Below are 21,946 nucleotides of genomic sequence, written 5' to 3'. Positions count from 1 at the left end.
GCTTCGTCTTGGATTTTGGCCTTATTACCACAACCAGGTACCGAAGTGCTGACTTTTGTAGTAGATTTTCTTTTTTCATTTTCATTTTTTTTTTTAAGTTTTGCCCTTTGAAGGTCAAGGAATCCTATTTTTATAAATATTGCAGATGAGACTGAAAACATTTCTCTTAATATAGTCCATAATCCCCATAAGTTCCCTATTTAACAAGGAAAGATATTGCTGAGAGCAGAATCAACATGCTCTATCATTTTTTTAGTTTAGAAAAATGCAGCAAACTTTCTCTTTTGATAGACCAACAAGCATTTCTGAGAAATAAGCCAGAAATTTGGGGGAGAACTGTCCCAGTTTTGTAAGGGTGACTTTTTAACATTCGTATTAGTTAAAGTGGATCAAATTTGTATGTCAACAGACAGTATCCAGTCTAAATAGTTAATAAAAGAAAATATCTTGAAATATTCCCTGCTGATTTTTGTCCTCCAATTAATTTTTTAAAATGGAGCTGAAATTTAAATGACTGTACCAACAACTTACCTTGATACTTACTTTGAGATTTAAAAAATAACCACTTTTTAAGAACATTTCAGATTATGATTAAATTAGATATTAAACACTTCAACCACATAAGAATATTGAGGACTGTTGAATGAGTCCTGTGCTCTGGTGGTCCTGGAACTTAATTTTATTTATGAATTTTCAGTCATTAGAGAAGAGTATGGTGTGGATATGGGAGGTTGGATTAGCCCACTAAACTTTGAAGTTTGCAACTTTAGCAGATATTGGGATAGAAGTTAACACAGTAGTTCAAATTGATTTAGCACTTCATGGTTTATAGAAATGCTTTCACATTCATATCTGAATATTTGAAACAACCTAGTGGGTAGGTAGGTAAGCAATTTCATCTGTGTTTCCCATGGAAGAAACTGAGGCTGGGAGATGTTCATTGTTTGTTATCCAAGGTCATATAGCTAGTAAGTAGAAGAGTCCAGATGCAAACCCAGGCCACCTGAACAATGTTCACATCATTTTACCATGGAGAAGAGATTAGTGCTTTTATTTGTCTAACACTCTGGTCAGTGAAATTAAAGTATCTCCGTGTGAAACAGCATGCAAAAGGCTTTGTTTCTAATATTTTTAACAAATCCCTTTAGATCGTTGGGAATTAAACAAATACCTAGGGCAGTGTGGACTTACCTGAAGTCTTTTGACATTTTGTTAAGTTCTGTTAAACCTAGAAATAAAGTCAAATAAATTTTTTATTGCTTTAGAGACATAGTTATTGGAAGTTATTTATAGTTTAAATATGTAGCCATAATAATTATTCGTGACTATATTTCAAGATAGTTTATTCAGCAAGCACTTACTGAGAACCTACCATGTACTGGGCACTGTGTTCTTAAAAGGACTAATTGATGAGCTCAGTCTAGTGGGGGAGATGAGTAAACCAGCAATTGTAATACAGAGTACGATTTGAGTAGAGGTACGCATAGGGAAAACCCTGTAATAGAGGGAGCACTGTCTGTGTTACCTAATGCAGACTTGAGGTAATTCGAAAAGGCATGTTAAGCCATGTGATGCTTGAGTACAATCTTGAAAGCATGTTAATACTTAACTTGGTAAGAACATTTTAAGCGAATAACAGCCTATGCAAATACACAGAGGCATTTGAGAATGTGGCACTTAGAGGGAGCTACAAATAGGTTGACATGGCAAGAGTATGCACTGACTGTTAAGGGATGGAAGGAGTTGAGACCAGAGAGAGAGAGACATGATTAGGATTGTGAAGAGCCTTAGATGACATGCTTTTAAAAAGTTGGTACTTTTTCCTAAAGATAATTGGGAGTCATTGGTGAATTTTAATAGGGAAATGCTTGCTATCCATTTATGTTTGCAAAGGTTACATAATAGTGTGGAGGATGGAATTGGTGGTGCAGGATATGAGATTGGAAGCAAGAATACCAGTTAGTTACGATAGTAACCACGTCATAAATGCTCCACGTCCAAACTGGTACTGACATTAGAGAGAAAAGAAAGAAATTTGAGAAATAATTAGAAGGTTGAGATTTAACTAGTCTTGGTGAGAGAGAGAGATAGTCTTCAGATGTGGTTTGGACAAATGGGTGGATGGCGATGCTGGTCAAAGCCAATACATGGTTGAAAAAGCCGGTTTCTGTGGCTAGAGGGTGTTGATGAGTTCAGTTTGAGATATTTTGAGTTGAAGGTACCTGTGGGAATTTACGGTTAGAAATAACTGTTAGGAGGCTGGGCATGGTGTCTCACATCTGTAATCCCAGCAGTTTGGAGGCTGAGGTGAACAGATTGCTTGAGATCAGGAGTTTTGAGACCAGCCTGGTCAAAGTGGTGAAACCCCATCTCTACTAAAAATTCAAAAATTAGCTGACATGGTGGCGGGCGCCTGTAATCCCAGCTGCTTGGGATGCTGGCTTGAACCTGGGAGGTGGAGTTTGCACTGAGCCAAGATCGCGTCACTCACTCCAGCCTGGGCGACAGAGCAAGTCTCAATAAAGAAAAAAAGAAAAAAAAAAAGAACTCTTAGGAATTGAATGTATGGATCCAAGTTTGAGAGATGTGTCTAGGTTGGAGATGCAGAAGTTGAACCCATTAATGCAGGAGATGCAGAGATGCAGAAGATGGAACCAGCAATAGCAGTGGAAAAGAGATGAAACTAAGGGTGGAATCTTGTGATGCATCCACAAGTAAGTATGATGAGCATGGGAAAAGACCAAAAAGAAAGGCAGGCAGAAGAAAGACTAGAAGTTTTCTGCATTTTAAGAATGAAGTGTTTATTTTATCCATATGAAGGATCCAGTAAGTAAGGATGGGAAAGTGGTAGGTTTATCAATTAGGAATTGAATTGGAGACATTATTAAGATTAGTGCTTTGCAAACCGTGGACAGCTAAATACTATTGTAAATTATGCCTTTTCTTTAGAACCTTGCTACTAAAAGTTTGCTCTATGTATGAATTTGGCACCACCAGGGAGCTTGCTAGGAGTGTAGACTGGGCTCTTACCCAGATTTTCTGAATCAGAATCTGCATTTTTAAAAGGTGATTCATATGCACATTAAACTTTGAGAAGCTTTAGAACTCAGCTCCTCTAAGCAGGAGAAAGTAAAATGTAGATTTTGTGCAAGAAAAATGAAAACTTCTGTTATTTTTATATTTTTAAATTATTGTGGTGGCTAAAGCTAGGATCCACATATAGGGTTTTCTTTTAACATTCTAGAAAACTTAAATGTTCTAATACCAGAGCAGAAAAATTTATATGTCCATTGAAACAGTAAGCTGATCCTTGTTTGATTACTTAACTCTTAGCAGTTGATACAGGATAACTTTATAAAGTTGAGTTTCCTTCCTTCCTCCCTTCCCCTTCCCCTCCCTTCCCTTCCTTTCTTTCTCCTTTCTTTGATGGGGTCTCGCTCTGTGGCCCAGGCTGAAGTGTGATCATGAAGTGTGATCATGGCTCACTGAGGCCTTGAACTCCTAGGCTCTAGTAGTCTTTCTACTGTTTCTTACTCCACTGTACCCCAGTACATAAACTTCAGGAAGTGGTGGAACTCAACTTGTTCTTCGCTTTCAGGTGCTATTTCCAGTGCCTCAGCCTCTAGAGTAGCTAGGACTACGGGTGTGTACTACTACAATTGGCTAATTTAAAAATTTTTTTATAGAGCCAGAGTCTCACTATGTCGTCTAGGCTAGTCTTGAGCACCTGGTCTCAACGGATTCTCCTGCTTTGGCCTCCTAGCATGTTCGGATTACAGGTGTGAGCACTAGCTTTGCTTATAGTCTGCATTTTCTGGTGATGCTGATGTTGCTAGTAAATGGACCACCAAGGCCATATAGGTCTCAAAATCTGTACATAAATTGCAAGCGCAAATAATAACAAACACTAAAAATACAGTGAAGTTAAAAGGGAATTGTTTTCAATATCACCTCTGAGATCTTCTGGCAACTAAGTAATTGAAGGATGTACATGGAGAGGAGTGTGTGTTATGTGTTTGCTGGGGGTAGGGGAGATTGGCAAATCTGCATGTTTTAAGTATCTTTTTCAAAAATTTTCATATATAATTTTGAGGTTTCACTGAGAATCAAAGCTTTTTAACTTTAGGTAGTTTTATTTCTTATATTACTTTTATTACTCTATAAAATGATAATGTTCTGTAGCATTGGCGTGTACAATTTTAGTGTCTACGGTTCCAGAGAGAAACAAAAAATGTTATTCCCTCGTTGTGTGTTGGGACAAGGCGTTATATGGGCTTGTTATATGCACTCTGATCTTTGATTGATTAACATTTTATAATGAATTGGTAATACTAATAAGAATAGAACTAGTAGAGTAGTATATAGCTTGGGAAATAGCTCAGAAACCCTTAAGGAACTGTATGCATTATTAGTGTGTTATAGAAAAGGAGAAATAAACATTTTAAGTAGCAGGTTTTATAAAATAAAATGGCATAAATAAAAATGGTAGGCTTGATTCTTTTTTTTTTCCTCTTATTTTAAGTACTCACTTTGACCCAGTCACACTGTTTTTTCACTATATATTTTAAAGTAGGAATGCCTTTCTATTCACAAGGCACAAGGTTAGGAAGATCGCTGGCTAGTTTTTTCCTTTCTGTGTTTTAAAAAGTCAGCTTGAATAGGCTTCTTCCTGAAACGTGAGTTCTGTGGAATAATCCACACCCGCTCTCAACCCCCATACACAGGGTTTTCCACATAGTGCTTTTTTAGCTTGGTGTTCTCCTGAGTTATTAACAGATTTATAATTGTCCTTTGTAGAAGCTCTATGTATTGGGGACACAGTTGAGCTTACTTAATTCAGAAATTCATACAGGATAACTGTGAAGTTGAGTTTCTAATTTAAACACTACATATGTATTGACAGCAGTATATATATTCAAAGATAATTGTTTAACATTTTATAGATATTATAAAGAGAATAAATTTTATGCAAAACTATTATTTTTTTTAATAGGCATATTTCTCTTTGATGCCACATCCTTCTCCCCTCCCCACTTTCCCTTCTGATTTTACCAAAGACTGCGTTTTTCCTGTTGGCGTTATGTCTCCTGCTTCCATGGCAGCTTTAGTTTTTTCTGTTCTTTGGTCTCGTACTTACCTCCCTCCAGTCCTCCCAATTCTGTTTGTTCCTCCACTGTGCTCCAGTACATAAACTCCGGAAAGCGGTAGAATTCAACTTGTTCTTTGTTTTCAGGTGCTATTTCCAGGCCAGAGTTTCCCAAACTTGCCAGATCCTAAGAATAATTTGGGGTTGCTAGTTCAAATATACATTAGACTCTCAGGTTCCTCTTCTGGAAATTTTGGTTCATGAGGTCTGGAGTGAGGCATGAAATAAGTACCTTGACCGACTTGATTCCTATGATCAGGCAAGTTTAAGAAACACTGTTTTAAACCATATACCATCTACCATTACTCTAGTTCCTTTCATTTGACCTGTAGATAGCATCTTTTTAGAATTTCAGAGCATCATAAACTAAGAGATAATCTTATCTGACCTCTACAGTAAAGTGCAAATTTTAAAAAATCATGTTTTGATTGGCCATCACTGGGGACTTTGTCTCTTCATGACATTTTATAATGCTTCCCATTGGGTTGTCAACATTGCCTGGGAAGCCTACTTCTTTTCTTTGTTTAGCTTGTTTACCTGTTCTTCATAAATACTATTTAAACTTTATCTGTATACATCTTTTCCTCATTCTCTCCTGTTACAGTAGAGAAGATATTCTATCTCCTCCTCAAAGGCTAATTTGTCAGGCTAATTTGTCTACTTGTGTTATGAATACCATCCCTTAGCCTGCTAAGGTTTTTAAAAAACTGTTGTCAAATATACATAGAATTTACCATTTTAACCATTTTAAAGTGTATAATTCTGTGGCATTGGTTATATATATTGTTCCATTACCACTACCGTTTCCAGAACTTTTTCCTCATACCAAACAGAAACTCTATACCCATTAGCTTAGGATCTTTGATGTCAGTTACCCGCTACTACCCCTCCAACCTTTCCCTTCTCCATTCCCACTCCCCACGTAACTAAAAGTATAAAATATATTAAGCGAATTTCTGCTTCGTGTCTTTCCCCCGCTTTTTTTTTCTCTAAATAAACTTTTCCTTTCTCCCTAGAAGTAAATCTTTATTCTGAATTTGTGGCTTATCATGTCGTTTTATCTTTTAACATTTTACTAATACCAAATGAACATAAAAACAATACTTGTACCTTTGTATTTTAAAACTACAGTGTATTGTGTGTATCATTCTGCAGGTTATTTTTGTTCAACATTGTTTTTGATTATTTTGATACATCTAACTCTACATTAATTTTAACCATTATATTTGGTATTTTGTTGGGCAGCTGTATCACTGTTTTTGAACACTTTACTTTTCCTCTGCTCTCAAACAACAGCAATCAACACAGAAGACTTCTTTGTCCAAATGTGGGAGATTTCTCCCCCACAACAAGCAAGCAATCAGTTCTTCAGCAGACACCAGCTGGGTGTCATCCAATTCAATTCCGACACTACCCAGAGTCAGTTTTGGATCCCAGATAGAGGGCTCAGTCCCCAGGACTGACCCCTCCTTCCCACCAGTCACAAGTCCAGGCCTCTGGAACTTCTGACCAACTGGCTTCAAGTTGGGGTTCCCACGATCCCCTCTTTGAGTTCAGTGGATTTGCTAGAGTAGCTCAGAGAACTCAGGGAAATACTTATGTTTATGGGTTTAGTGTGATGGATATGTTAAAGGGTGCAAATAAACAGCCATATGAAGAGATACACAGGGCATGGTCTGGAAGGGTCCCGAGCACAGGAGCTTCTTTCCCCGTAGAGTTGGGGTATGCCACCCTCCCAGCAAATGTATGAGTTCCTGTTGATCTTCCTGTCTGCTTCCACATGTTCAGCTATCCAGATGCTCTCAGAACCTCTTCAGTTTTTATGAAGCCTTCATTACGTAGGCTTGATTGATTAAGCCAGTGGCCGTTGGTGGTCAGCTTGACCTTTAGCACCCCTCCCTGGAGGTTGGGGGTAGGGCTGACCGTCCCAACCCTCTAATTGTACCTTTATTTTTCAGGTGACCAGCCCCGCCCTAAAGCTGTTAGTCAATATTAGCATACAAAAATAGAGCTATTTGGAGATAACAAGGAGTTTAGGAGCCCTACCTCAGGAAATAGGGATGAAGACCAGATACATATTGCACAATATCACACTCACTATTTATTCTCCTATTCTTGGACATTGAGGTTGTTTACAGTTTTATAATATTATGGTGTTACAGTAAGCATTTGTGTAAATGTCTTTTTTTGGGTCGGGGTGGGGGCAAGGTACAGGGTCTTCCTGTGTTTTCCAGGTTGATGTCAAACTCCTGGCCAAGGGATCTTCCTATTTTGATAGGTCTTTTTATCCACGCATGTATCCTGGGGTTTCTATTTGTCCTTTCTCCTGTCTGGCATTCCATGACTCTTGCCTGAATTCAGTAGCTCAATCCTCACATCTGAAAAATTTTTCTTTAACTGTAACATTTGATTGATGGGTCATTTTTCTTAGCTTTATAAAGGCATTGCTTCAGTGCCTTTAAACTTACAGTGTTGCTGTTGAGAAATCCAATGCCATAATGATTCCTGATTTTTTTTAGCTGTTCTGCTTTTTTCTCTCTGGAAGCTTTCAGAATTTCTACTACAGAATGTCTGAGTACCAAGGATAATGTGCCTTGAGATGGATCATTTTTCTTTAAAAAAAATTACTATGAAATATTTCAGACGCAGATATAAAGAATAATAACAATCACTCTGGCCCAAGAAATAAAACATCATCAGTGCAGTTGAACCCTACCCCCCACCACCCTTTTTTATGTGGAAATCCATCCTTTATGGAGCTTTTTCTTGTATTACTTGTTAATTTTCTTTCTCAGTTATCGTTTTTTTCTGAAACTTTTATTAATTGTATATTAGGCCTCCCGATTGAACCTCAATTTTCTTATCTTTCCTATTATATTTTTCATTGTCTTTTTTCCTGCTTTCTGGGGGTAGATTTAACTAGCTTCTTAATGTTGATTAATGTCAGCTGTAATGTTTTCAGTTTGAGAGCTTGTTCTTGTTCTCTGTTCCTTTTTTAATAACTTCCTATTGTTTCATGGATACAATACCTTTTTTCATCTCTCTGATACTAATTATACTTGTTTTTAAGTTTTCTTTTATACTCTTAAGTTGTTCAAGTTCTTTTTTATTTTTATTTTAGTCTTCTGGTTATGTTTTCATCAAACATGGTGATCTGTTCATATTGAAACATGAGTCGTTATAAAACATTAGAAACTGTGAACACATGGGTGGGATTTGTCATTTGAAGACTGGATAGGGAATGTGGTCATATTGTGAGAAAAGCTCTAAATATTAGTGTTTAAAGATATTGTTTCTTGGGCCTTTAGTTTCTACAGCTAAAAATCTACCACATTTTTGTCAGGGGATGGAGTAGGTTACACACCTGTCTGCTAGAATTCTTGGAAGGAGGTAGGCGATTGCATTGTTAAATAACTGGGATTTTGCTTAATTCCCTGCTTCCAGTATAATGGTTCTCTCCCTTGCTTGTGCCTTGTATCCTTGTGTCTGTAGTCATTTGGTTCACTTTTACCACAAATAAGGTGAGGAAAAAGGAGCATGGGATAGGAAGGTAGAATGTAAGTGGAAGGGTCTCACTGACTCAAGCAGATTTTAAACCCACCTTTTTTGTTTTTAGTTGCATGCTTTGTTCTTGCCTTCTATAAAAGTTAGCCAGAGTTCTCAGTTTGCAAATTTCCCTGTACATTTTTCACCTTCCAAAAACATTTTGATAGCTTGTATCTGTAGTTTTTACTTCTGTTCTCTTTGACTATCTGGGATTTTAGCCTTGCTATTTTATTCTCACTTGAGTGGGATTTTGATAAGGAATAGAAAAAAATCATACATCCAGTCTACCATGTTTAAACAGCAGTCCTCTTCACCTTTTCATCTTTATCAGATTCTTCCTATTAGTGTTGAAACCTGATCACACAAAAGAGGACTTAAATGGAAAGATATATTACTGTGTTCCTGGGGAAGAAGAATCAATATCAGAATGACAATTTCTCCTAAGTTATAAATTGAACACCATCCCAATAAAATAGAAATAGTTGTTTTTTGAGACAACCAAGCAGATATTGAAGTTTATATGCAAAAATAAGTAGGCAAGAACAGCCAGAAAAGAAAAAGTAATGATGGAGGAGTGCCTTACCTGGTACCAATATATTCTAAAGATTTAATTATTAAATCAGTGTAATTAGTTTATGAGCTCTGTTCAGCAAGACAGAAAATTTAGAAATAGACTACAGGCACTCACCACCACACCCGGCTAATTTTTTGTATTTTTTTAGTAGAGATAGGGTTTCACCATGTTGCCCAGGCTGGTCTTGAACTCCTGGACTCAAGTGATCCGCCTGCCTTGGCCTCCCAAAGTGCTGGGATTACAGGTGTGTGCCACAGTACCTGGCCCCCAAACAATGGCTTAAAACAACGCAAATTTAGTTTCTTACAGTTCTGAAGGCTCTGAGGGAAAAAAATCAAGTTTTTGCCTTTTTTAGCTTCTTGTGTCTTACATTTTCTAGCTTGTGGCCCCTTCCTCCATCTTCAAAGTATATTACCCCAGGCTATGCTTCTATCATCACATCGCCTTCTCAGATATCTCTTGGCCTCAGTCTTTAAAAGACACGTGTTATTACATTTAAGCCCACCTGGATAATCCAGGAGACTCTCCCCATCTCAGGATCCTTAATTTATTCACATCTGCAGAGTCCCTTTTGCCATAAGGTAACAGTCACAGATTCTAGGGATTAGGTTCTAGGGGTTAGGTTCTTTGGAAGCCGTTTTTCAACCTATCACATTCTTCTGGCTCATCATGTCCAAAACAGTGAAACCTGATCCTCCTCCAGAAGAGAGAGTAGTTGCTCTTTCAGGTTCCAAAGTACAGAACCTGGTAGTCATCTTTCATACTTCTTTCTCTTATCTATCATATCCAATCTTTGTCCACATCTTGACAATTTTATCTCCTGTATAATTTTCAGATCTCTTTGTTTTTCTTTTAAAAAGAAGTCCCTATTTAAAATCAAGTTATTAGCTTAGCCTAACATTTCTTATTTGGCATATTATAGAATACTCCTAGCTGATCTCTTTACTTTTTGTGCCCCTCTGAGAAAACTAAACAAACAAAAAACCAAAGGCAAATTGGGTAACTTTCCTTCTTTTCAGATCCTTTAGTGGCTTTCCAGAATCCTTGATGTGATCTTCTAGGCTCTCCATAATCCAGCCACAGCTGATTTTTCCAGTCTCATCTTTATTTTTCTCTTTTGCTTTCTGTGTTTATTATCATTAGCTTTCTTTTAGATCTTGGAAAGGGCAATGCTTAAGAGATTTTGTTTCCCTCTGAACTTGTTCTTCAGATTTGAGCTCAATGTTACTTCAAGGAATACTTTATTCCCCGGATCAGGATCCCATGTTCTTTTTCATAGTGTCATACATCTTACATTCTGAAGATCAAAGTTTATAATTAAATGTTTGTTTAGATTAGTGTCTGCCTCTCCTTACTAGACTGTAAGCTTCAAGTGGCCAGGAATAGGTCTGGTTTGCTATACCTGTGTTGAGTACAGTGGCATAAAATATATGTTTATGTGCTATGTAGTGACGTTTCAGTCAATGACAGACTGCATATGTAACGCTGACTCCGTAAGATTATAATGGAGCTGAAAAATTCGTATCACTTACTATATTTACTATACCTTTTATCATTATTTTAGAACATACTTCTACTTATTAAAAAAAAGTTAACTGTAAAACACCCTCAGACAGATCTTTCAGGAGATATTACAGAAGAAGGCTTTGTTATCATAGCAGATGATAGCTCCGTGAGTGTTATTGCCCCTGAAGACTTTTCAGCAGGACAAGATGTGGAGATGAAAGACAGTGATATTAATCATTCCAACCCTGTTGTAGGCATAGGCCAATGTGTGCATTTGTATCTTTGTTTTTAACAAAAAAGGTTTAAAAAAAGTAAAAAAAAAGTTTTTAAGTAGAAAATACCTTACAGAATAAGGACGTAAAGAAAGTATTTTTGTATAGCTGTACAATGTGTTTTAAACTATGTGTTATTACAAGAGTCAAAGAATTAAAAAACTCATAAAGTTTATAAAAATTACAGTAAGCTAAAGTTAGTTTATTATTGAAGAAAGAAAAATTTTAAAAATCAGTGTAACCTAAGTGTACACTGTTTATAAAGTCTACAGTAGTGTACAGCAGTGTCCTAGGCCTTCACATTCACTCACCACTCACTCACTGACCCATAACAACTCCCTATTCTGCAAGCATGGGAAGTTAAATGTGTTTAGATACATAAAAACTTACCATTGTGTTTCAGGTATCTACGGCAGGGGTCCTCAACTGTACTGGTCCCCCAGTACTGGTCTGTGGCCTGTTAAAAACCTGGCTGCAGCAAGCTATAATAGCATTGCTGCTTGAGCTCCGCCTCCTGTCAGATAACCTGCAGCATTCGATTCTCATAGGAGTGTGAACTCTGTTGTGAATTGTGCATGCGAGGGATCTAGGTTGCACACTTCTTATGAGAATATGACTAATGCCTGATGATCTGAGGTGGGTCAGTTTCATCCAGAACCATGCCTGCCAATCCCCCGCCCTTTTCCGTGGAAAAATTGTCTTCCACAAAACCAGTCCCTCATGCCAAAAAGGTTGGGGACCACTGGACTACAGTATTCAGTACAATAACATGCTGTAAGTTTTGTAGCCTAGGAGCAATAGGCTATGTCATATAGCCTAGGTGTGTAGTAGGCTATACCACTTAGATTTGTGTAAGTACAATCTGTGATGTTCTCAACCACAAATTGCCTAATGACATTTCTCAGAATGTATTTCTGTCATTAGGTGACACATGACTGTACAATAAACTTGTGGTAAATGAATGACACCTGCTTTCCTGTAACTCATGTTACAGGCCTCCAAGTATTTGAAGACTGTTGTGTCCCTCCTTTAATCTTTTCAAGTTAAATACTTTTGAAATACTTTTGATTTCTTGCATTCTTCCTCCATTTTGTATGGTTTGCAAGTCCCTAATCACTTTAAATGTTCTATTTTGGGTGTGCCCTAGTTATAGATATTTTTTAGGCCAGATCGGGAGATCACACCCCAGATGATATCTCTGTGCAATGCAGAATATTGCCTCCCTCATTACAAAGTATACAAGGTATAGGCTAAAAAACCATAACAATGAGGACCAATGTGCAGTGGCTAGAACAAAAGTTTGTCTCTTGTTTAGCAGTCCCGAGGTAAGCAACTCTGTTCCTTGTTGTCATCCAGGATCCTAGTTTCCTTCTGTCTTTAATTTTTGTCGTTCCTACTGGTGTTGTCATGTGCATGATTGAGACTAGCTCTTTACCACTCTGTGTTGCAGCCCTCAAAAGAGAAAAAGGAAGTGGAGGGCAAGCCACTTCCTTATAAAGGTATGCCCTGAAGATTGCATATGTAACTTATGTGACTGTCTCATTGGCCCAAACTTAGGCACAGGCCGCATTTAGCTGTCAGGGAGCCTAGCTTATTGGCCATATGCCCAGGAAATTTTCTTACTAAAAAGAAGGAATACTTTGCTTGTTTGGCATTAGTTTCCTACAGTTGGTGAATGTTTTTTTGTTTTATCTATTTTTTTCTCTCTTTTTTTTTTTCTTGTCAGCCTTTTCAGGTTGAAAGTTGGTGCATGTTGAATTTCTGGTCATAACTGCTGTTCATTGTTATGCTGTTAATTATTTAAATGTATCACAAACATTTGCATTTATTAAATTTTTAAATGCAAGTGATAGACTGGTAATCAGCAGTTCTTCTTCTCCCCCCCCACCCCTTTTTTTTCTTTTTGCCAGAGTTTGTGGTTGATTACTTCATTTCTAGCCTTAACATACAGAAATTCAACAAATATTTATGACTACATACCAGGCACTTTGTATTACAGATATATAATATTGAATAATACAGATTGTTCTCTTTCACAAAGTTTGTATTCAAACATATTGCTTGATTTCTTTTGTGAGTGGTTTAAATTGGGGGTTGGCAAACTTTTTCTATTAAGGACCAGATAGTATTTTCTGCCCTTTGGCCTAAAATTTATGTAAATAATTCAAACAACCCAATAACAACAACAACGAAATAATCTGATTTAAAAGTGGGCAAAAGACCTAAATAGACATTCTGAAATTTGAAGACATACAACAGGTATATGAAAAAATGTGCAACATAATTCATCATCAGGGAAATGGAAGTCAGAACTACAATTAGATATCACCTCACCCCAGTTCTGGCTGTTAACAAAAAGACAAAAAATAAATGCTGGTGAGGATATGGAAAAAGGAGAACTTTTATACAGTTAATGTCAATCTAAATTAGTACAGACATTATGGTCAACAGTGTGGATGTTCCTTAAAAAATTAAAAATAGAACGACCACATGACCAAGCAATTCCACTTCTTGGTATATGTCCAACTCAAGGAAATTTAATCAGTATGTTGAAGATCTGCGTTTCCATGTTTATTGCAGCACTATTCATAACAGCCAGTTTGTTTTTCTTAAAAAATAGTTGTCCTTGACCATTTTTTGAAACGTTATTCTTACATCATTTTAATTGCATTACTTCTTAACTCATCCTTTCACAATTTCTTTAGCTAACTCTTCCTCCTGTCTGTCAAATATCTGTTTTCCTTTAAGTGCAGTTCTTGGTTCTGTCTCTTTCTATTCTTTCTCTCAAGTCTTAGTCACTTAAAAAATTATATGTTATAGACAATTTCCAAATCTATGCATCTATTCCTTACCTTTTTTGATCTAGTTATAACTCCAGATCTAACTTACCTAAAATCTGTAAATGTTATGTACTTTCGTTCTTTGAGCTTGAAACCTTATTTTGAGTCATTTTATACCATCAAGGAAATATAGGAGTTGTAAAGGTGGACAATAACATGTGAAAACTTGTGGAGGCAGCAGAAATTATTTAGAATTTGCGAAATGTATATTTAGAATGTGGCAAATGTGGAGAATGTGGCAAATATTGGTCTGTTATTCCCTTGGAATAATAGATCAGGAGGGGCTTTGTCTTCCTTAAAAAGGATTTTCTAGTTTGATGCTACAGGTAATATGGAGCTACTAAAGGATTTAAAATGGGAAGGTTGAATGATAAGATGTTTTTTCCTAGATTATTTGTAGCAGTATGTAGGATGGCTCTTGGGGATAGGAATCCTGAAGCAAGGATACTGGTTAAGAGGTTTTACAATTAGGTGAGAAATGATAATTTCCTGAATTAAGGCAGTGGTACTGCAGATTTAGTTAGAAGGATAGATTTTGATTTAAGTGATGAGGAAGAGGGATTTATCAATTCCTGATTTAGGACCTGAGAAAATGAATATTATTAACCGGCGAAGTACATACAGAAGGAGAAAAAGAAGGTTTGGGAGGGGAAGGGAACCTTACAAAAAAATGAGCTCTGTTTTGTAGGTATTAAATTTGAGGGTGTCTGTGGGCTGCCCAGGAGGCATTTGTATGTTAAGATCTGAATCTGAGGCAGAGTTTTAAGTTAGAGATGTAGATATGGAATGTAGTAGGGTACAGGTGGTAGTTAAATCTGTAGTATAATTGAAACCACCCACAGATAATATGTGGAATGAAAACTGGGCCAACTCTGCAACAACCATGTTTTGGAGAGGAGGAAGCCTGGAAAGGGAAATCAAGAAAGCAGGTGATTGAAAAGCATTCCTTGAATTTGGTTGTGAAGAGGTCATCAGTGACTTGTTTCAGGGGAGTGGTATGGGCAGAAGCCTGATTGCAATGATATGAGATGTGAATAAAAGGTGAGGTGAGGCAATAGAGACAGGTAATACAGACTAGTATTACAGAAGTAGGATTCTTATGTGAAAAAGGTATATATATCTTGGTGCTTTTGATGGCAAGTTGCAGGATAGTCAATTTTAAAATGGGCTTAAATGACGAAAGAGATTTATTGGCCTATGGAATGGAGAAGTCCAGAGGTGGGATTGATAGTTTGAATGTTTCAGGCCTGGGGTTTGCAGGCAGGGCTGGTGGAAGGACTGGGATAGAGGATGAGAGTGTGTTTATGAGAGAGGGATGAACCTTGAGGTTTAGGCTAGATATGGAAGCAGCTGAAAGAAGGAGGGGACTGATAACTGAGAAAAAAAACGTAGGTCACAGAAAGCTAGAGGTCTAATTTCATGTAAGTAAAGGAATGAAAACAGGAAGGTTGTGGTTTACTAATAAGGGCTTTCTCTAGCTGGGCTAAGTTAGCTACAGTTATCCAAATAGGCTTTATACATTGCAGCTTTCAAAATCCAGTCCTAGTATTTTGTAGCATAGTTGTTTACTTGATGGCTCTTCTGCCAGGAAATAAAAATTGAACATTGTTAATTCTTTGTCACTCATGGATACAACATTGGTACTCACACAAAGGTGTGAACCTGAAGATCCTCATAAGATGAGAAGCTTTTCTTTGTGTATATATGAAAATAAACATGTTGGTCTTGGCGAAATTATGAGGTCGCTATATTTTGTGGTCATACCCTTTCTTTGTCTTCTGTTGCTCCCGCCTTCCTCTTTTTTAGGTTTACTTTTTATTCTCTTTACAAATAGGAAAAGATGCTTCATATTTATTCATGTCACATGTTGATTATTCTAGGTGTTTACCTTTCTAAGTTGTCTTCAAGTTCAGTGCTGTTGAGTTTAGTGGTGTTTGAATTAGGTAAACTTGGAGTGGTGTGATATAAGAATATTAATTCAGTCTCACTTTGTGTGTAAAATTTAAAGCAGTATGAATTCCTTCAAATTAATAATGCATTGAGTTGTATAATCTCAGGCCAAGTAAATTGAAAACTGCCACATGGCAGTGTACTTCTTTAGGATTGGTCTTGAGTTTTGGCTGCTTTAAATTAGGATAGGTCTTAAGAGTCACTTCTGGCTGGGAAAAAGATTTTAAAAAGATCATGATAGGTCTTTAGGACATTTGTCCCATAAAATGCCTGTATAGAGAGAAAGCCTTTCTTAGTAAAGGAATTTCTGAGACTGGGAATAGTTGGGAGAGGTGTTTGGGGGAGACTGATATTTCTTTTTTTTTTTTTTGAGACGGAGTCTTGCCCTGTCGCCCAGGCTGGAGTGCAGTGGCACGATCTTGGCTCACTGCAAACTCCGCCTCCCATGTTCAAGCAGTTCTCTGCCTCAGCCTCCCGAGTAGCTGGGACTACAGGCATGCACCACCGTGCCTGGCTAATTTTTGTATTTTTAGTAGAGACGGGATTTCACCATCTCGGCCAGGCTGGTCTTGAGCTCCTGACATCATGATACACCCGCTTTGGCCTCCCAAAGTGCTGGGATTACAGGCACGCACCACCGTGCCTGGCCGAGACTGATAATTTCTTATTACCCCTAAAAGCATATGATTCCTAGAAATGTTGCTGAAGGTTAAATCTACTTTAGTTGTTTTAGAGTGCTTAGAAAGGTTAGAATAATGATTTACAAAGACTTACCTTTCTTCCCCTTCCTTATCTCTATATCCCATGATGAGCCTTTGTTCCATGCTGCCACCCCTGGCTTTTTATGGCATGATGATCATACCAAACTTATGGAAAGTAATTCATATGAATATATATAAAGTAATTCTGGCCTGGGTGGCTGCTGCTTAAGAATCATCTAAAGTGATCTTGGGGGGAGGATTTGTAAGGAATTAAAAAATCCCTACCCCTGCTATTTGAGAACAAGATCTACGGCCTTTTTTTCCGTGTATATATGTGTGGGTGATGTTAAATTGTCTGTGGAAAAAAATTGATTCTAAAAATGCTGCTAAAGAACAAATGGTGAAGAATTGTGGTAAGATATCCTAGATGGTCATTTATGTAGACTGTTTCCTATTAAGGCAAAATAGGTGGTATTTAAAACATGACAGTAGATTCTTTAAATTTTTTTTAATGTTCATTAAAGAGCCATTTTATATAAAGGTACAGCTATATGTTAGGCTTTTAAATTTAATCTGCATTTTAACAGAGGTAGAAAATGTTAGGTAACTGATCTGAAGTGGAAATTCTGGTTAAATACAGCATTTCTAGTCTAGTCCATTGCTATGTACAGGATCCATCTCTCTATCCTTGAGAAACTCTAAATTGGAGATTACATAAGATAAGAACATACATGAAATGACTAGAGGAATAGTATCAGATTGTATGGAATTAATGATAGATTCCATTCAAATGCTAGATAGGATGCTCTGGGCTGCATATTTATGTAGGATATGTCCTAAATTCACTGGAGAGTTGATATAGAGAAAATATATGTTGCTCATAGGTAACATTAGAGTTCAGAGAAGGGAGAGATCATGGAGTGTGACCAGAAAGACTTCTGGAAAAAAAGAGCTTTTGAACTGCTCTTTGAAAGATGGATACGATTTGGGTTGACAGAAAAGAGGACATTCCAGATTGGGCAGATTCAAGAGAAAAATCACTGGAGGTAGAAATAAGTTTGTCATAAGTTGAGTAGAGAAAAAGATTGGGGCCAGGCTTGGTGGCTCACACCTGTACTCCTAAAACTTTGGGAGGCCAAGGCGGGTGGATCACTTGAGGTCAGGAGTTCAAGACCAGCCTGGCCAACGTGTTGAAACCCCATCTCTACTAAAAAAATACAAAAATTAGCCAGGCATGGTGGCGCACACCTGTAATTCCAGCTACTTGGGAGGCTGAGGGAGGAGAATTGCTTGAATTGGGAGGTGGAGGTTGCAGTGAGCTGAGATCATGCCATTGCACTCCAGCCTGTGGGACAAAGAGTGAAACTCCATCTCAAAAAAAAGAAAAAAAAAAAAAAAAGATTGGCCTGTCTTGGTAACAGTGAGCCTCGTATCCTGGTATCTGGGCTAAAGTGAAGACTTTGAAGCTAGGGAGTACAAAATGAACATGGAAGATTAATATGACTATGGTCTTTTTTTCTCCCTGCCCTGATGAGTTTACTTTTATATGTTTTTTTCTTAAATAAAGATCACACTCTAAAATATTACAAAGTTAAAAAAATCATTTTTAGAGAAGATTAAGTATTAAATAGATATTAATGTCTTCAATATTTCTTTGAGATGTTCAGGTTAAATCACACATTGAAATTTGCTTGTGGCATATGTATTAGTGTATTTGTCAGTGTGCTTGGGTGCCTCTCTGACTTTATTCAAGGTATTGACCATTCAGTTCTTAGTTTGTAGAAGAAATGGCAACGTTGGAAACAATAACCTATTTTAATTCTTTAATTATATTATAGTTGTACCTCGGTCCATTTTTCCCTCTTTTGTTTTATCTTAGGTCAACAGGACATACTGCTGTGGCACCTACCGAGCAGGTCCTATGCGGCAGATAAGTCTCGTTGGAGCAGTAGATGAAGAAGTTGGTGATTATTTCCCGGAGTTCCTTGATATGTTAGAAGAATCACCATTTCTGAAAGTGAGTGTTAATTAAGATTATTTAAGTTTTGATCTTTACTTAAGTGGGCACTTTATATGTTGAAGAGTATTTAGCTAATATTGCCTATTGAAATTAAATTTATCCAGTGTTTTGCACAGAAATGTTCAGATATAATAATATTAGTACAAAGTACTTAAATTCAATTATTCTTTTTAATATAAATTACTATGTAAATAGCATTTATTTCTTTATATACAGTTGTAAAAAAGCCTTCTTAGAACTTTTATTTGGGTGGGAGGATTAACTTATAAATCATTGAAACAATTTTTTAATGTGACTAATCCGTCTGATTTCTAGATGACTTTGCCCTGGGGTACACTTTCTAGCCTCCGACTCCAGTGTAGGTCCCAGAGTGATGATGGGCCTATAATGTGGGTAAGGCCAGGAGAACAGATGATTCCTACAGCAGATATGCCAAAGTCACCCTTCAAAAGACGACGGTAAATATTTCTTTTTCTCAAATAAGCAAAACTACTTTTTTTTAGTTGGTTGCTTATAAAAATGAGCACAGTTTGAAAACCATTTGTCTTGGGCTCCCTTAAGTAAATGTTTTAGTTGTCGGTTCCTCTTTTCAGTCCAATCATCACAGTTATCACAGTGAGGCATTTTTCTAAAACACAAATTTAATTTTTACTTATTTTTTAAAAACCTGTGCCCTAACTGCCTGCAGGATAAAAGATCAAACCCCTTAGTGTGGTTTACATTAATAATCAGGTCAACTGTACCTCTTCTAGATGTATCTGTGTTTAGTCTTCTCCGGCCATACCGAATTCACTTTCCAAACCATAGTCTATCATAACTCTTTGCTTTTGCACTATTTTTTTTTTTTTTTTTTGAGATAGGGTCTCACTCTGTTGCCCAGAGCTAGAGTGCAGTGGTACAATCATAGCTCACTGTATTCTTGAACTTTTGGTCTCAGGAGAGCCTCCCAAGTAACTGTGGCTATAGGTGTGTACCACCATGCCCATCTGATTAAAAAAATTGTTTTGTGTATTTTATTTTTGTAGAGATGGGGTCTCACCATATTGCCCAGGGTGGCTTTGAACTCCTGGCCTCAAATGATCCTCCTGCCTCAGCCTCCCAAAGTGCTGGGGTTACCGTCCCACAGCAAACTTAATACATTTTCAAAACTTAGCTTGAGCTGGGCACAGTGGCATATGCCTTTAGTCCTAGCTACCTGGTAGGCTGAAGTAGGAGGATCAGTTGAGCCCAGGACTCCACGACAAGATCCTGACTCAAACCAAAACCAAAACCAAACAAAACTTAACTTGGACGTCACCTCCTTTGTGAAGTTTTTCTTTCCTTCCTTAGGTAATTAATTGTTCCCTACAATGTTCTGTTCATTAAAGTTTTGTTTACATGTTTTTATTTTTTACTAACATTTGAGGTGTGCTTTGGGAAGACAGGGACTATTTTATTCATCTTTGTCCTCATGACATATACTAGGTAACCAGTATTTGCTACATGAAACCAATAATGTTCTATAGGACCGAGCCTCAGTGATTCATATTGTGCTAACATGTTTTGTGTTTCGGACTTTTAAGACAAATGTAGATTAACTCACTCTCTAGTACTTTGAAAAATCTAATTTAATGAGACTGAAAATGATCTATACCTGCTTAGACTACGAAAATAGCAATTCAAAATAAGTGCCCAGAAGTGAGTTTTAATGGACTAATCTAAACCTTAACTTAAGGCTCATAGGAGAATGATACTTGAGCTAAGTATGGAATAATCTTAGGTACTTGAAATGTATGAAAATACTTTGAAAACATTATGTACGAATGCAGGGTGGTGGCATGGTAAAAACCCAGGAGTCATTTGAAAGTTCTGCACATTGCTAGATTATAGCAGTTTTTGTTGCAGGATGATGACGAATCTTGAAATCTTATTAAATTGTTAAATACTATATACATTTTTTGTTCTGTAATCTTTCCTCAAAAAATGACCATCATTTGTTTCCTGATTTTTATAAACTTAAGAAAAAAGTAATAGGAAAGAGTAAAAAGAGGGCAGGTGCAGTGACTCACAACTGTAATCCCAGAACTTTGGGAGGCTGAGGCAGGCAGATTGCTTGAGTCCAGGAGTTCAAGACCAGCCTGGGCAACATGACAAAACCCTGTCTCTAGTAAAAATACAAAAATTAGTGTGGTGGCACGCTCCTGTAATCCTAGTTACTGAGGTGGTTGAGGCATGAGAATCGCTTGAACTCAGGAGGCCGAGGTCGCAGTGAGCTGAGATGGTGCCTCTGCACTCCAGCCTGGACGACAGAGTGAGACTCATCTCAAAAAGAAAAAAAAAAAAGAAGAGTAGAAAGAAGGCAGGCTGGGCATGGTGGCTCACACCTGTAATCCCAGCACTTTGGGAGGCCAAGGCAGGCGGATCACCTGAGGTCAGGAGTTGGAGACCATCCTGGTCAACATGGTGAAACCCCATCTCTACTAAAAATACAAAAATTAGCTGGGCATGGTGGCAGCCGCCTGTTATCCCAGCTACTTGGGAGGCTGAGGCAGGAGAATTGCTTGAACCCGGGAGGCGAAGGTTGCAGTGAGCCGAGATTGTGCCACTCCACTCAAGCCTGGGGGACAAGAGCAAGACTTCATCTCCAAAAAAAAAAAAGGTAGCCACCATTTAGGCATATTAACCTTTCAAATTATATATAGCCATAAATAATCTTTTTACAAAATCCATTCTTTGTGTGATGTTTACTTTAAAACTCGGGAATTTTTACTGTATGGTTGTATCAAGATTTAACCAATTCTTGGTTTTTGTTTTTGTTTTTTCTTTGAGACAGGGTCTTACTCTGTCACCTAGGCTGGAGTGCAGTGGCATGATCAGGGCTCACTGTAGCCCACCTCCCAGGCTGAAGTGATCCTCCCACCTCAGCCCTGCCAAGTATCTGGGACTACAGGTGCCTGCCACCATGCCTGGCTAGTTGTTTTTTGTTGTTGTTGTTGTTGTTTTTGAGACAGAGTCTCGCTCTGTCACCCAGGCTGGAGTGCAGTGGTGCGATCTCGGCTCACTGCAAGCCCCTCCTCCCGGGTTCACGCCATTCTCCTGCTTCAGCCTCCCAAGTAGCTGGGACTACAGCCTCCCGCTATGATGCCCGGCTAATTTTTTTGTTTATTTTTAGTAGAGATGGGGTTTCACCGTGTTAGCCAGGATGGTCTCGATCTCCTGACCTCGTGATCCACCCGCCTCGGCCTCCCAAAGTGCTGGGATTATAGGCGTGAGCCACCGTGCCCGGTCTGTTGTTTTTTTTAAATTTTAATTAAAAAAGAGTTGGCCCTCACCAACTCTTTATTAGTGTAATTTTTTCCCAGGTTTTCAATGTAAACAGTATTTTGAAAACATGATACTGGTGTGCTGGAGC

General features: G+C 37.7%; 1 protein-coding gene across 1 annotated transcript in view; it reads left to right on the top strand.

The window, feature by feature from the left end:
• RSBN1 (round spermatid basic protein 1) overlaps nucleotides 1-21,946 on the top strand; it is a 50,846-nt gene that overhangs the window by 16,461 nt on the left and 12,439 nt on the right. Inside the window, exons 3-4 of the mRNA XM_003308310.5 lie at nucleotides 18,415-18,552; nucleotides 18,871-19,013. Coding sequence (XP_003308358.1) covers nucleotides 18,415-18,552; nucleotides 18,871-19,013 — 281 coding nt within the window. The remainder of the gene's footprint in view (nucleotides 1-18,414; nucleotides 18,553-18,870; nucleotides 19,014-21,946) is intronic.

This window comes from Pan troglodytes, chromosome 1, assembly GCF_028858775.2.
Source record: "Pan troglodytes isolate AG18354 chromosome 1, NHGRI_mPanTro3-v2.0_pri, whole genome shotgun sequence".
NCBI classification, from domain to species: domain Eukaryota; kingdom Metazoa; phylum Chordata; class Mammalia; order Primates; family Hominidae; genus Pan; species Pan troglodytes.
This window is presented reverse-complemented; position numbering and strand designations above follow the sequence as displayed.